This window comes from Dendrobium catenatum, unplaced genomic scaffold (genome assembly GCF_001605985.2).
Source record: "Dendrobium catenatum unplaced genomic scaffold, ASM160598v2 fragScaff_scaffold_156, whole genome shotgun sequence".
Lineage (NCBI taxonomy): Eukaryota > Viridiplantae > Streptophyta > Magnoliopsida > Asparagales > Orchidaceae > Dendrobium > Dendrobium catenatum.
Genome location: NW_021318618.1, coordinates 5,909,114 through 5,923,792, shown reverse-complemented (window position 1 = coordinate 5,923,792; position 14,679 = coordinate 5,909,114). Strand labels below are relative to the sequence as shown.

At 32.8% G+C, this 14,679-nt stretch overlaps 1 protein-coding gene and 1 long non-coding RNA gene across 8 annotated transcripts in view; both read left to right on the top strand.

Moving 5' to 3' along the window:
* Positions 1 to 5,014: 5,014 nt before the first annotated feature.
* LOC110108225 (putative ion channel POLLUX-like 2) overlaps positions 5,015 to 14,679 on the top strand; it is a gene marked incomplete at its 3' end in the record, with an annotated part of 34,919 nt that continues 25,254 nt past the window's right edge. For 2 of the 7 annotated variants that reach the window (XM_028692226.1, XM_028692214.1), the window contains 4 exon segments: positions 5,075 to 5,142; positions 8,708 to 8,781; positions 9,467 to 9,641; positions 10,686 to 10,812. Coding sequence is in view for 1 of the 7 variants with exons in the window: in XM_028692213.1 (XP_028548046.1) it covers positions 5,045 to 5,142; positions 8,708 to 8,781; positions 9,478 to 9,641 (336 nt within the window). 7 annotated transcript variants of the gene reach the window in all.
* LOC114578765 lies at positions 5,149 to 5,647 on the top strand. Its single transcript, XR_003699724.1, has 2 exons — positions 5,149 to 5,337; positions 5,431 to 5,647. It is a non-coding gene; the product is annotated as an uncharacterized LOC114578765 (long non-coding RNA).

The window sequence follows — 14,679 nt, the reverse complement described above, 5'->3', positions numbered from 1 at the left end:
AATTAAGAAACATTTAAAATTTGGTTTATTTTGGTACTATAAAAAAGATACTTTGAATTATAAGACATAACTATTTTGCCAAGGTAAAATCAATGTAAATTAATAAAAAAATTTAAAATTCATATGCATGTATATTGCTCTTTAGTAATCCTTCACATGTTGCTAGTAAGTTAGTTGTTGACCATTAAGTGATTGTGCTATATATATATATATATATATAATAACAAATCTCACTTAATCTATACAACTACACGTGCCGAATTAAGCAACAAAGTGATAGAGTAGAGTATCGAACCTATGAGAAAGTATGCTTTTTTGCAATCAACTACTACATTGTACTCTAATTACAAAATTATTCTACTGAAATAAAAATATTGGTTATGGAGATTCAATCTCTGAATGAAATAATAAAAATAAAGGACATTTTGGTTTGGTCACATGAAACGGAAGACTTCCGATGATCCGGTTAGGAAATTGAGGTATTAGATTTGACTTATGTTAAGAAAGGTAGAGATAGACATAAAAAAGACATGGTTAGGGAATATTATAAACGATCTTTCCTTATTAGATTTAAATGAGAATTTGGCTTTAATCAAGACACAATGGAGAAAAAAGATTCATGTAGCCGACCCTACGTAGTGGAGCAAAGTCTTGATGCTGTTATTTGTTGTTTGTTTATTGATGAATGTAAACTGCATATCTTTCATAATGAAATTTTTATTTGTAATATGATTTAGATCATATGCTTCTCTAGATCTCTGTCAAGCTTGTAGGGGTGAAAAAGATATATGCTGACCACATACAGTTATATCATCTCCTTAAGAACCTAGCATATTTTATATCTCATGTATGTCTAGGCATACAAACATACTATTTCAAAATTCCTAGTTATTATTGCATTAATATTTCCAAGGCTAAATATCACTCTAGATTTTAACTACATATATGCCCACTATGAACATTAAATAAAGAACAAAAAAATATTAACAATATCATCTAAATTTATAACATAAGAATGTTTATTAGTACTTAATATGTTCTCTACATCATCAATCCAAACTAGAGAATTAGCTAGACGTAAAAGAAAATATAAGCAAACTCATTTTCATTAAAATCATAGAAGAACAAAATTACAAGTGAATGATATCAAAAGGAAAGATCAATGTATATGCTCTACACTCATTCCTTAAGGTACAAAATAATTCAAACAAACATTAACTAAAATACTCTAATGATTGTATCTAGCACTTCTCTTATCTCCCTTAGAATTGACTATAAGAGAGATCTAGAGAAGTAATATGAAAAATATTGAAATTAAACAAATGATTGAACTCCCTTACAAATATAACATCATTACTATTTATACGAAAATACAATAAATGCAAGTGGTACTGTGGCGCTTGAAAGTAGTGTTGGTTGCGGGCAAAGACACTGGAACTTCTGCACCGCTGTGACGCTTGCTGATATGGAATAGTTATTTAGTGACTAATCATGTCGCTTCACTGGTAAATTGTGTCATTTGGAAGTTACAACAGCTATGTTGCGACAATACTAACTTATGAACGATGCGGTGCTCGAGTGACAAATTTGATGCCAAGATGTGATAGATTATGACGCCACGAGACTTGAAAACAGTAAACTATAGATAATTTTTGGTCAAAATCATTTTATTTTTGAACTACCATGAATAAGTAAGAATCCATTATAAAAGATTGCAAGTGTAAACCTCTAATAGAACAATACTAATTAACTTGTTTTGACAAATAATGACTAAGTTCAACTAGTTATTGAATACAAATAATATTATTGAAGTGGCTTACAGGAGTTCTAAGGGGAGACCATATTGACCTCTTGTCCTCATAGAGTCTTTATTATGAGGACTTTGTCCAACGCTAGTTATCATTCGAGGCTTCTTCATTTCCACGCCTTAAATGGGGTTTTTTTTTTTTTATTTTCATAACTAACGTATCCCCTCTAACTATGAATTACAGTTCATCATGGGGAGGGTTATCCAAAAATTATCTAATAAATTTGTCTTTCCTTAGGTTGTTAGCTTTGGTATATATTACTTATGAACTTAACCTATGGTGGGAGAGGCAAAAAGAAATCCATCAGGGCTTTTTGGCTTGTCCTATGTTTTTGTCAAAAAAATCCTCGATGAGGTATTTGTAATAGAAGAAGTTAAATTGAATCCACTTCAAAGTTGATTGCCCCTTGATTGAGATTGGGGACTATATATGAGAGAGAGAGAGAGAGAGAGAGAGAGAGAGAGAGAGAGAGAGAGAGAGAGTATATATAAGATGGATTAATATGTTATGATCATTGCATAAGTTATATATATGATGTCTATTATTTTAATATACATGATATGTAATGTGTGTAAAAGTAAAAAAGACTTGCTGGAAATGATTGATTGATTCAGGTTGGCTAGAGACATGCTATCTTATATCGGAGGGTGGATCGACATGCTTTTCTTTAAATAAGATTTTTTGTGTAATCCCAAATAATATGAAAAAGGAGGCATAAGAAGATTGACTGATATGAAATGATACATCGATTGACATGAAGTGAAGACTTCTTATTTGAAAGCCATATGACTTGTGATATGTAATGAGACTGATTCCTAGTAATTACACTAACATGGTTGATATTGATTCCTATAGGTTTGGCTTGAACTTGATGCAGAAAAATATCATAAATAGTTAAATATATTGTCTTGCTTATATATGTAAATGACATAAGCATACATGATAAATTGCGTAAGTGATATGATATAATATGATATGAATATGATATAATACACAACTGATACAATCATATGCCAAAACAAATAATATTGATAAACTTTATATAAGGGTATATGATATATATGTAATATATGATATACATGATATTCTGCTACTTATTCATATTGCTACAATTTTGTGCTGATTTGAATTGAATGATTAAATGCAAAGTACTTGTATTGATTGCAGTTGTAGGTTCTAGCAACCTACTAAGCTATTAATTCATTACAAGATTTTTATATATTTTTTAGGAAGTGATCAATATCCCATGGAGTGAGGTTAATTATGCTTTTTAGATTTAAATTTCTATAGTTTATATTGTATTCTTTTATAGCCAGAAGTATTAAAAGAAGATTGATGTATTGATTGAATTTCTAACTATTATAAATGAATTTTGGATAAATGGTGAATATAGAAAAATATGTTGGTCTATATGGTTGCTTTTGCTGATTTTTATTTAAGGAAATGGAGATTAGTGGCTCTAGTACATTAATTAAGAGATATAACAGGCAATTCTTTCATCTTGGATCTTGTGATGCCACACATTAGTGGCTCTGTTAAATTAATTAAGAGATATAATAGATAATTCTTATACCTTAGATCTTGGGGCGTCATATGTTGTAGGTTCACTCATACTTCACTCCACTCGTCACGCAATACTCATGACTAGGTGTCCAAATAAATTTCTAATATTCTCCCCTAGAACCCCCACCAAAATGGCTCAGAAGATGTGAGATCACTTGTTGCATGTTTGACAAGTGTATAATTGAGATTGACTTCTAAGAGTATGTGATTTCAGAATGCAAAATCTTGAAAAGTTAACTTTAAAACTATTTTGAGGTTACAACAAATTAAGTTTGCTTTCCCAATATTGACATGATTTCTATAGTGCTAATACATTAGTGGATGACAAAAGGAAGGCATTGCTTGGCTACAATTGTGCACTTGTTGTTATCACGAGTGTACAAAGGTTTCCCCCAAATCTTAACTTGCTTCTCACAGAATTCATGCATCAATTAATAACAAAGGAGAATATAATAGTGCTTAGAATGTTTATGTAAATGTCCTTTCAAGCATCTATTTAAGGTTGGCCTAAAGTCATTTCCCATAGATTGTGCTATACTATTGTATGCTAAAACATTTCACAAAAGGTAGGGTAATTGAGTTCATTGGTTTAACATTGTGTGTAAATCTTGCATACATATAGATACAATAAATTGAGTGGCTCATAAAATAACATAAGATATTTTTTTTGGGTGGAAAACACGGGTAGTCGAGAAACCAATGAACTACCAAATTGAAATGATTCAATTAGTTTCACTTGTATATTACAAAAGATATACTTCTCCTTAATTGACAAAAAATATTGATACAATATGATAGATGCAAACAATGGAAGGTTAATTTTGCTGTAAAAGAAGGAGAGGCATTGAGGTATTGGAATTATGATTAATGAATCATTAATGATCTACTTGATCATTATACTTATAAGAGAGAAGACCATTGACCAATAATACCAACATTCGCCTTGGTGTTGACGACAAACATTTGTGATAGTATTGTTGGTAGCATGCATGTTTATGTCAATGGGAGAAATTGAGTCTATTAGCAACTTCAAGCATTGATAGTGGTGTTGGTGGTGAGCATTGATGTTAGTGTCGACAGTGGGCCTCGACCATAGTGTTGGTGGTGGACGTCAACTTTAGTGTAGAGGACGGGTGTTGTCCTTTGGGTCAACCTTAGTGTTGATAATAATCATCAACTTTGAGGGCGATGTCATGCTTAAATGTTAGCGTCGACGATGCACATCGAACCTGTTATCGATGATGGATGTCAAGTTCTAGCATAACGAGCTATAAATTTCTTCCTTTAGAATCTTTATTGTGACTCACATCACAACTCTTTTGAAATTATTTAATTTATCTCATTAACACGTTTGCTTAGAGAGTTAGACTTATAAGTTGACTATGAATGGCCTTTTGATAATCTAAAATTTTATTCTAAATTTTTTTAATTCAAATGTTTGAGGAGATGAATTTTCATATTTATCAATATTCAAATAATTAATTAAAACACGTGTTAGAAAAAGTATTCAATGGATTGCAAACATTGCCTATCTTGTATTTTTTAAATCAATTTAGCATCACATGGTTTCACTTCCAAGGCCGTCCACTCGCTCTTCTCCGCTTCCATCCCCGTCGCATTCTTCGAAGTTCGCGTGTCGAGGTTCGGCTCTCAATCCTACCCTTGCAGGTATTATGGTGATGGTGGTTCAGATGCATTGTGCGGTATCAAGGAGCTCTCCGTGCCTTCTCGTGGTCGCATCCACTCAAACTCATGCAGCGGCGCTACGGAGGTAAACCTAGGATGGTTGTTGGATTAGAATCACCGTTTGTGGTTTAATCTGATTCCTTTTCCCTCGATTTGAATCTGATGACCTTTGATATGGATGATAACGGTATTTGAAAGCTTTAATGACTATTCAAGGGGATTTGAACTTGCTATTTCTTTAGAAGATTATGCAATGCCATTTTGTACGCTGCGATTTCTGGTGGGTTTGCTCCTCAGTTGCCGGCTATACCGTTCAAACTGCGGTTGTTTTCCTTGCGGTTATGTTTAGTATCTTCAACCATGCCATGTACAGCGTTCCTGTAGGAGGAAGTTGTGTGCTCGAGTGAACTAGAAATGCAGGAATACTTCAAATTCTGCAAGAGATCCAGAAATGTCATTTTTTGGCACCATGGGTATTGCAGCTGATCTTGAAAGTTGTAAAATACAAGCAATTTTCTCTGAATTATTTTACTAAAATTCCTTGTAGAAGAGGCTTGTTCATTCGTGTTTATATTATGACTAGCCACTTAGCCTGAGATGTGGGCTTTACAGCATCAGGAAAAACGAAAACTAGAAATGATAATAAACAGAGGAGTAGAGAGATGTATAGAGGTAGCTAGTTGAAATAGTATTTCATCCACTGCCTGTTGTGTAATATCTTGCTATGTATATATAGAGGTTGTTTGGCACAATGATGTTCCAAGGCGTCAGGAACGGTTTAGAATAAAAATATAGGATGGTCTTCCACGGCAACAAGCCAACAAGTGTTCTGTGCGGATGGCTTTGTGAATATTCTGGAATACATGATGCTGTTATCTCCTCCCCCCATGGTCTTGGTCAATCTTGGAATGTTAGCTTGTGTTGTAGATGGGGATAGCATTTTTGTGAATAGATCCACAAGCTGGTCTTGCAAATTGATTTGATGGACTATAATAGTACAATCCTTGATGCATTCCCAAATAAAGGTGATGATGGACCTCAATATGTTTGTTACGAACATGGAAGATATGATTGTTGGCAAGAGCGACGGTTGAGACATTGTCACAAATGAGGGGTGTTGGCAAGGAAAGGTAGATGCTAAGCTTGTAGAGTGATCTTTTGATCTAGATGATATCAATATCAGTAGTAGCTAATGCTCGATATTGTACTTTAGTTGATGATCTAGGTACCATGGACTATTTTTTCACACTCTAAGATGTTAAGGTGTGTCCCAGAAAGTCACAGTATCTTATATTGGACTTGCAATTTGTTGTGTCTCTTGCCCAATCAAAGTTTGTGAAGGCGTATAGATTAAGGTATGTGTGGTGAATTAGTAGGCCATGGGAGTGTGTACCTTTTATATACCACAAGATTAGTTTGATAAGAAGATAATTTTGATTAAAGGATGATGCATAGATTGACACACTCTGTTGACGATAAAAGCAAGATATGGGTGAGTAATGGTAAGATATTGCAGAGAATTTGCAAGGTGAAGGCAGAGCTCAGGTTGAGCAAATGGATATTGAGAATTTGTTGAGAGGGATGGATTGAGAAATATAGGTGCTAGGAAGATCGATTTGCAGCTTCACATCCTGACTCTATCCAGTATTTGATGGGCATAAGTTGTCTAATTTAAGTTTAGGATGTGAGATGTTTGCTGAGCTTACAAGCTAAGAAACACTGAGATTGAGTCTAGATCTTTCATATGGAATTTGCTTTTGAAAATTTTGTAAGATAGCAACCATTGTTTCGTTGTTTTTTCTTGTGAACAAGATGTCTTCAACATAGATTATAATATATAAGGTTACCTCATTTTGGTGATCTAAGGGAAAGGAAAGGTTGGCATTGTTCTGGTGGAAGCCTAATTGTTGAAGGTGCCTTGTGAAGGTTGCAATCATTTGCGCATGGCTTGGTGGGGACCATATATTGCCTTTTTAAAGAATTAAACGTGGTGGGTGAAGCGGATCGATAGAACCATGAGGTTGCATTATATGAGTTGTCTCTGTCAAAGAATTCTGAAGGAAGGCATTTGAGATGTCTAGTTGATGAACTGGCCAATTTCATGTAAGAGCAATTATCGTAAGGATTCTAATTGTCATTATTTTGGCCACTAGCTAAATGTCTTGGTATAGTTGAGATCGTGTTTCTGTATAGAGCCTTTTGCAACAATTCAAGCTTTTTTGGCATGTTGCAGTGCCTTCAATGTAGTTAAATTGCATCTACTGATCTCCTTCTTGAATTTAATATGCATATGTTAGTTTTACATAGTTGAGGAGATTTGGTTCCATGCACTGCATGATTAATTTGTTCATATTTCTTTTTATTGACTTGAGAAGGGATGTGATCTAAGTATCAAAACAATTGATTTATTGGCAATTAAAAGAAGTGTGTTAATGATATGCACGAGTTATTAAAGCGATGAATTAACATTAATCCTTTTTTTGTATCGACTATAGAGGTGCTTACAAAAGTGATGTATGCAACTTGAAACAAAACACAAAGAGAGAACAAGAAAATCAAGACTAGCTCTTTAGAAATTTAAGACACCACTTGGAGAACAAACAATATTCAATACAATTTTAGAATATAAGTGGCTAAGATCAATAAAATAACTATGAAGTTTATGGGGGAAGATGAAATGAATCAATGATATAGGCGTGATACTTTTAAGTATCTTGTATTTATTATATAGAAGAATGGAGAAATAGATGAAGATATAACTTCTACAGTTAATATTGAGTGGTTGAAATATATAGTACATTAAAAGTTCTTTGCAGTATGATAATGCCATGAAGAATTAAAAGTAAATTTTATAAATTGTAAATTGACCGTCAATGTTAAATGGACTGAAGCATTAGAATATAAAAAATGTCAGCGATAGTTAAGTGTTCAAATTAGGTGACAACTTAGGAATTATAGATTAAAATGATTATGTTAGAAGGAGAGTGGAATTAACACCTATAGGATAATATAGTGAAAATAGACTTAGTTGATTTAGGCATATATGAACTAATATGATGAATATATAATATTAATGCCGACAAATTTGATGGAAAAGGGGTAAACAAAAAAAAAATGATATTGCTAGAAGTTTGGTAAAGAGATCTGTGCAAAATAGTTTTAAACTCCTTTCGTAGTCAACGCTAATGGATGCAGTTGACATAAGGCTAAAGATGATGAGTTACAACATCAGCATCGTTTAAGATAAATTGATGCAAATTAATGACTGGGTCCGACTACTTGTCTGATGGTGGAGCAATTGCCTATTCTTAGCTAGCAATTCCTTGCTTTGAATAATCTAAATGAAAATTCATCTTAATGCCAGCTATATTAACATTTAACAACTGTCCCGTTTATTGAGAGTTTTATGGTTAATTTAGGACTATTTTTTTACTGATTAGTATTATTTTTATTATCACAGTTTTCTGCATTCTTACCTGTACGCATGAATAGATTTATTCGGAATTTATGAGGCCGTGCAAGTTTTGCAGAATTTATAATTGTTCAGTGCATTAAAGAAAGGCTTTTTCTTTTTAACGACAATAATGCAATTTCCTGCAAAAATCTTTGTATTTGGTTATTCTAATATTATATGTTGTAATGGATTTCAGGAGTTCATCTTTAAAACGTTGGAGCCTACGACCTTTGGCCTCATGTACCCTTTTTCAATGCAAGTTTGACAAAGGTGTGCTCAATCTTTGGTTATTGCAAGGATGTAACAAGTTGATTAAAATTTCCGTTCTCTTTCTAAATAATACCTTTTTCCCTATGATATTCTGGATAAATTTCAATTTGTTAGATTTCATAATTCATTTTTTTAGTGAAATATTATTTTTGAGAATTTTCTTTCTGGAGCTAATTTTGTAAATTTTAGTGAATTTGAAACTATGAGGGTCCAAGAGGTATCTATTTGATAATCTATGTGCCTCTGCGGAAACAGATGAAATAAACCACAAACTCAATAAGTTTTGGCTGGAGATATTGAATTTACCCAAACAATATTACGAGAAAATCAATATGGTGACAGCCATGAAATAATTATTTCTATATCAACCAATTCATAGATAGATCAAGAAATCTTCAATAGATGCATTTTATTTTGCTAGAGCTGTCCTGAGAGCATATTTCTAGCTGTTCCGAGTTCTGCTATTTTTCCTCCTGACAATTAGCACATATTCATTTCGATGCTATCTCTTGAAATGATGACGTTGTTTTTGGTCAAGTTGGGTTTAATCTTTTGCGGAGGATATCATTACCATCATAAAGTTTTAAGTAAAACAAGTATCATAAAATGGTCTATTATAGCTAAAGGTACCAATTTTTAACTGAATATCTTGCCATCCTTTCACGTTGTACTAATACTATACCAGTTTTCAAACAGGGAAATGGAAGGTCAATGCTGAAAAGGGGTTAAATTATGGTAAAACTCTTGAAACAAACAACGTAAAAAGTGAGCCTTTCACCACAGACTTTGGAGGTAATCTTGATGAGGAGCGAAATTCATCAGAAAGCTACCCAATGGTGTTCTATTCCATAGTTCAAGATGTAATTTCTCTTAATTATGTCAGTTTAAGTATTATCTGAGTTCAGTTTGTTTGATCAGTGGATAATTTGAGGAACCAATCAAATGGGACTCCGAAAAATTTAGCTAATAAGTTTTAATAATCTAATCAGTTTTCATTTGCCATTTTCTCATTCTTGATGTCATTCTGCTGTTTGAGTTAACTTGTTTAATTTATAGGCCTTGATGTAAAATGTCTCAAGCTCATGTTTATCTTTTATATAGATTAACAATTATAATTAATAGCTGTTTAACAGTCATTTGGAGCAATTGATAAATGAATAAATGCAATATGAAACTTCCTTAAGCCTCAAAATTTCATCCAGGTTCTCTTTGTTGTTTGGATGTTCAATATAATTCATTCGGTGTGCTTTTGAGTGATTCAAAGAGCAGTTTGGGATAATAGGTAGTTTCTTTTCCTCCCTTTTTCATGCCACGCCTATTTTTTAGTTCCCCTCACCATTATTTGGATTCAAAGAATAGTTTATGCTTATAGAAAACAGTCTCCTGTTCACTATTTCTCAAAGTTTTTTGCTGTTCGTATCACGACCCGGCCCGGATGCTCGATTTAACGAGGCGGGAACTAAAAAGTCGGACGATAGGGTCTAATTATTTCAGAAACATAACCAATACAATATTTAAAACTTCAATGTTTTTTTTCATCTGAAGAACCACTAACAAAAAATTAATTCTCAAATACTTAACATTTATATCAAATCATAATTTACCTGTTTTCAATGTTGCGTCGTCTCCTATAGACGAACTCTTCCTTTTCTGTCATTTCAAATCTTTGGTATCTTAAAACATTTATTTAATGGAATGAGTTTACAAAGTAAACTCAGTGGGTAACTGTTAAACAATTAACATGAAATAAAATATACCATACATATAGCCTTTAATATACTTCTTATTCGTTCCCCTTTATCTTTATTTCATTCATTTCAATCATTTATGCATATCATATCACAAGTTTTTATAACATTTATAAAGATTTAATATTTATTCCTTTTTCTTTTTCATTTGTACAGGAGCACCGTCTAAATGTACCGAAGGTACAACAATTTTCATTTTCTTTTTCCTTTTTCATAACCTTTTTCTTTTTACATGCATAGGTACATTATTTCTCCAGCTAGTACTATACGGGGGTGAACTCCTGTAAGTTTTGCATACATATCATTTTCCCTTTATTATCTGTTCATTTATACATTTGTTTATCATATAGGTCATTTTATTCTTTCACAATTCTTTGCTTATTTTCTTATGTCTATAAGTATCATATATCTATTTCCTTTACATATACATTTATCTTTCATTTGAATATTTTCACATAATAATATCAAAAGATAAATAAACCTCACTTTTATAATTTAAACAAAACATTTAACAATAACATATAAAAATGTCTATACATAATAGTAATAACATGTCATTATCATAAACATTCCTTTCAAGAGAATACGAAAATACAATAATAAAATTTATACACAATTATTGTCACGACCCGGCCCGGCTAGCCCGATTAAATCGGGGCGGGAACAGTCGGTCGTACGGAAGAGCATAATACATAACATATTTTCATTTAAAACTTAAGGTCAGAACATAAATATCATCCCAAAATACATGAAAGAGCCACTTATAAACTTCAAACTCAAATGTTACAAACTGATCAACTGTCTCATAACCAATAAAACTTTCAAACCCATCATCATAACATAAACTTTCACAATTACATAAACCTCAAACTCACAAACTACAATGAAACAAATACAAAGACTCAAACTGAAAACACAAAAAGGAACCTTTCATCTTGAGGTCCCATACGATGATGCATATAAGGTCGTCGAGCAGCCATCACTTCTCTCATGAAAAAGATTTCCAAACGAGGAATGAGCCAACGCTCAGCAGGTAATTCATGTCCTTAAATAAAAATTTACATAAAACTAACATAAAACAGTTTCATATGAAAACATGAAAAGATCGTCAAGCTTATGTTATCTCGTATCAGTGCATAAAAAAAAACATTTTCTTAACCTCTTTCCTTGATGTAATATCTTTCATTTATCCTTTTTACTTAAATATATATTTTCATAATTTGAAGAGAACATAAAAGAATACATATTATGCATAATGTTTTAGTAACACCCGTCTCGGATGTGCCCGTAATTTGGTACTGATCAGGTACTCAGTCAAAATTTGGCCATTTCCTTTACCATTGGCTCTACGAGCCTCCTTTACCATTGGCTTTACAAGCCACCATTACCATTGGCTCTACGAGCCTTCCTTTACCATTTTGGGCACTCCGCATCAGCATGCACATTCTTCTAATATATTACTTTTCATTCATATGCATGTGAAAAACAGTAGTAAAAATGATGTATAAGGCATAAAACATTTATTTTTTAAAACATAAGAATGAAGCTTCTTAAATTCATGAAATAAAAGACTTGAACATTCGTATTGCCATAAAAATAAAAATTCATGAATTCGTGTCATATAAAACTTTTCAATCAATTGCATTGAATGTTAGAACAGAACAAAACAAAACCATGAAGTTTTTATTAAAAACATGAGTACCTACCTCAAACCAAGTACGACACGTCGCTTCGACACAAGTCTTCCACTCCACCCTTAATGATTACAACCTAGGAATAAAATAAACATGCACATAATTCCATATTTCATTAAGGCTAATTCTAAGTCTAATGTTAAACCCGTTTATTTCCATTTAACTATTTCTTAAAATGCTTAATAGATTTTTGATTAAAATAACATAAATTTTCGGATTTAATTAATTACTTAATTGTTGGAAAGCCATAAGTCAAAATTTTATCAATGTCATGCTCTAAAAATATTCCTAAACATATAATTAATAATTATATGTTAAATTTTCGGATTAAATAATTTAGGAAATTAAGAAAAATAATTTTTTTTTCTAAAATATCAAAATTTTTATCATTAAAACATTTCTTATGCCTTAAGGAACAAGAATTGTAAAAAGATTTTTCTTAAAATCATAGATTAGGAAAAACCCTAATTTACAAATCTCCAAAAAGTCTTCCAAAAACATCGTTTCTACCGTTAACATGCTTCCCTAATCATTCCCTAAAGGTTTCTTAAAGAAATTTGGAAAGAATTTCAAAATTCTATAAAACCTAAAATTTTCTTTTCCAAAAATCAAGAGATCGAGAGGGATTCGTTTGAAAATAATCATACCGGAGTAACCCTCTCGTCGTCCTCTTCGATTTGACCTAAAATTTTCGCCGGAAGATCGTCGCCGGAAAGTCCTCGCGGAAGCCATGCCGTACGCCCGTCCGTGTTCGTTCCGCTCGGTTCGTCCCTCACGCGTGAAATGAGAGGGGGAGAAGGGACGGTTTGCTCTATTAGGGAGAATTTGGGTTCGCTAATTACCATACTACCCTTAATTGGATTTGGCCTTAATACATATGAGGGGTAAAATTGTCATTACGAAACTTTGTTAAATTTTAATTTCTAAAATAGGCTAAATTAGGTATAAGTGTTCTATACCAAAACGATCAGAATTTCGCGTAGGATTTTCTAAAATTATTTTCGTTAAATTCCGTTAACGTTGAAAATCTCACTTAATTTCATCGCGGTGCTTTGAAAAGCGCGCGACAACCTAATAATGTCGTTTTCGATTTTTATAATTATAATTATCCACTTTGATTCTCCTCTTCCAATATTCATTTGGTATTGAAACTCTTTCAACTGTTCACAATAACATAAATATTTAATTAACATTAAATTCCAATTTGAATGTCTCAATAAGTGTTTGATTTCTTCCACATGAAATTACCTTACAAAAATTTCCTTTCTTTCTTTGTTGAATCGAACTCCTGCAACTTAGTCTCTCCCTTTAAATCCCAATTTGAATGTCTCTATAAATGTTTGATTTCTTCCACATGAAATTACCTTATAAAATTTTTCTTTCTTTCTTTGTTGAGTCTTTGTTGAAACGAACTCCTGCAACTTGAATATATCTTTCATTAAAAAAAAAGTGATTCAATAACATAATTTAAATAAAATTATGCAATAAGAAATTCGCTTACAAATGGGAACTTCCTCAAACTCCCAAAATCCTTATTTCTCTCCCAAATTCCTTTCTCCTCGCTTTCAATCTCTTATTCTTCCCTTATGCAATTACCACTTGTTTTAGATGAAGTAAAACAAGAGAATTTATAACAAAAAATGAAAAAGAAAAGTCGACAAACCTCCTTCCCTCTTTCCTTCGGTCGTTCTTCTTGTTTCTTCCCAATCTTTACTTTTTTAGAGATAAAAATGAGAAAGGAGTTAAGAGGAGTTGTTAGATCTTATCCTCAAAAGCAATCATTCACTCCTTTTTACCCAAATCCATTCTTTGCAAGCGTTCGGTCTACCTAGCCTTCCGCCCCCTGTTCGTGTCCGCTCCTGTTTGCCTGAGGTTTATTAATAACTGTCCGGTTCGGTTGAACTGGCCAGATCCGGTTCGATTCTCACAGTTCGTTCATCTATTTTCCTGCACATTTCTGTTTTCTTGTTTGTCCTTTTGCTTGTTTCCAAGTTCTGTTGTTTCTCTACCTGTTTTTAGTAGAATTCCTGCTTGCTGTCTCTGTAGGCTGCCAGTCGGAAGCTTTATAAAAATAGCTTCTGTCCACTTTCCTGACGCCAGAATCACCTTTCTGCTACTGGTGGGGGCAAGAAATATAGGGGAGCCTATACCCCTTGCCCGCACGAATGAGATTGACCCGAACGACCCACTAAATCACGAATAAAGAAGAAGATGCGACTAAGATGAGGGAGAACAAAAGGAAGAACAAACTCTTACAATAAAACTAAAAAGAAAAAAATTACAAAACACAAAATTACGAGTTAACAAACTTTGACTCATAAACCAAAGACACCATAAAGTTGCTGCATTTGGAAGAGACGAAGAGATTAGAAGCCAAGATGAAAGGTTGGAAAGAGCTCGCAAGATTTCCGGAGGGGACGAGAAAGAAGACGGACAAAGCTCGCAAGCTTTTCCAT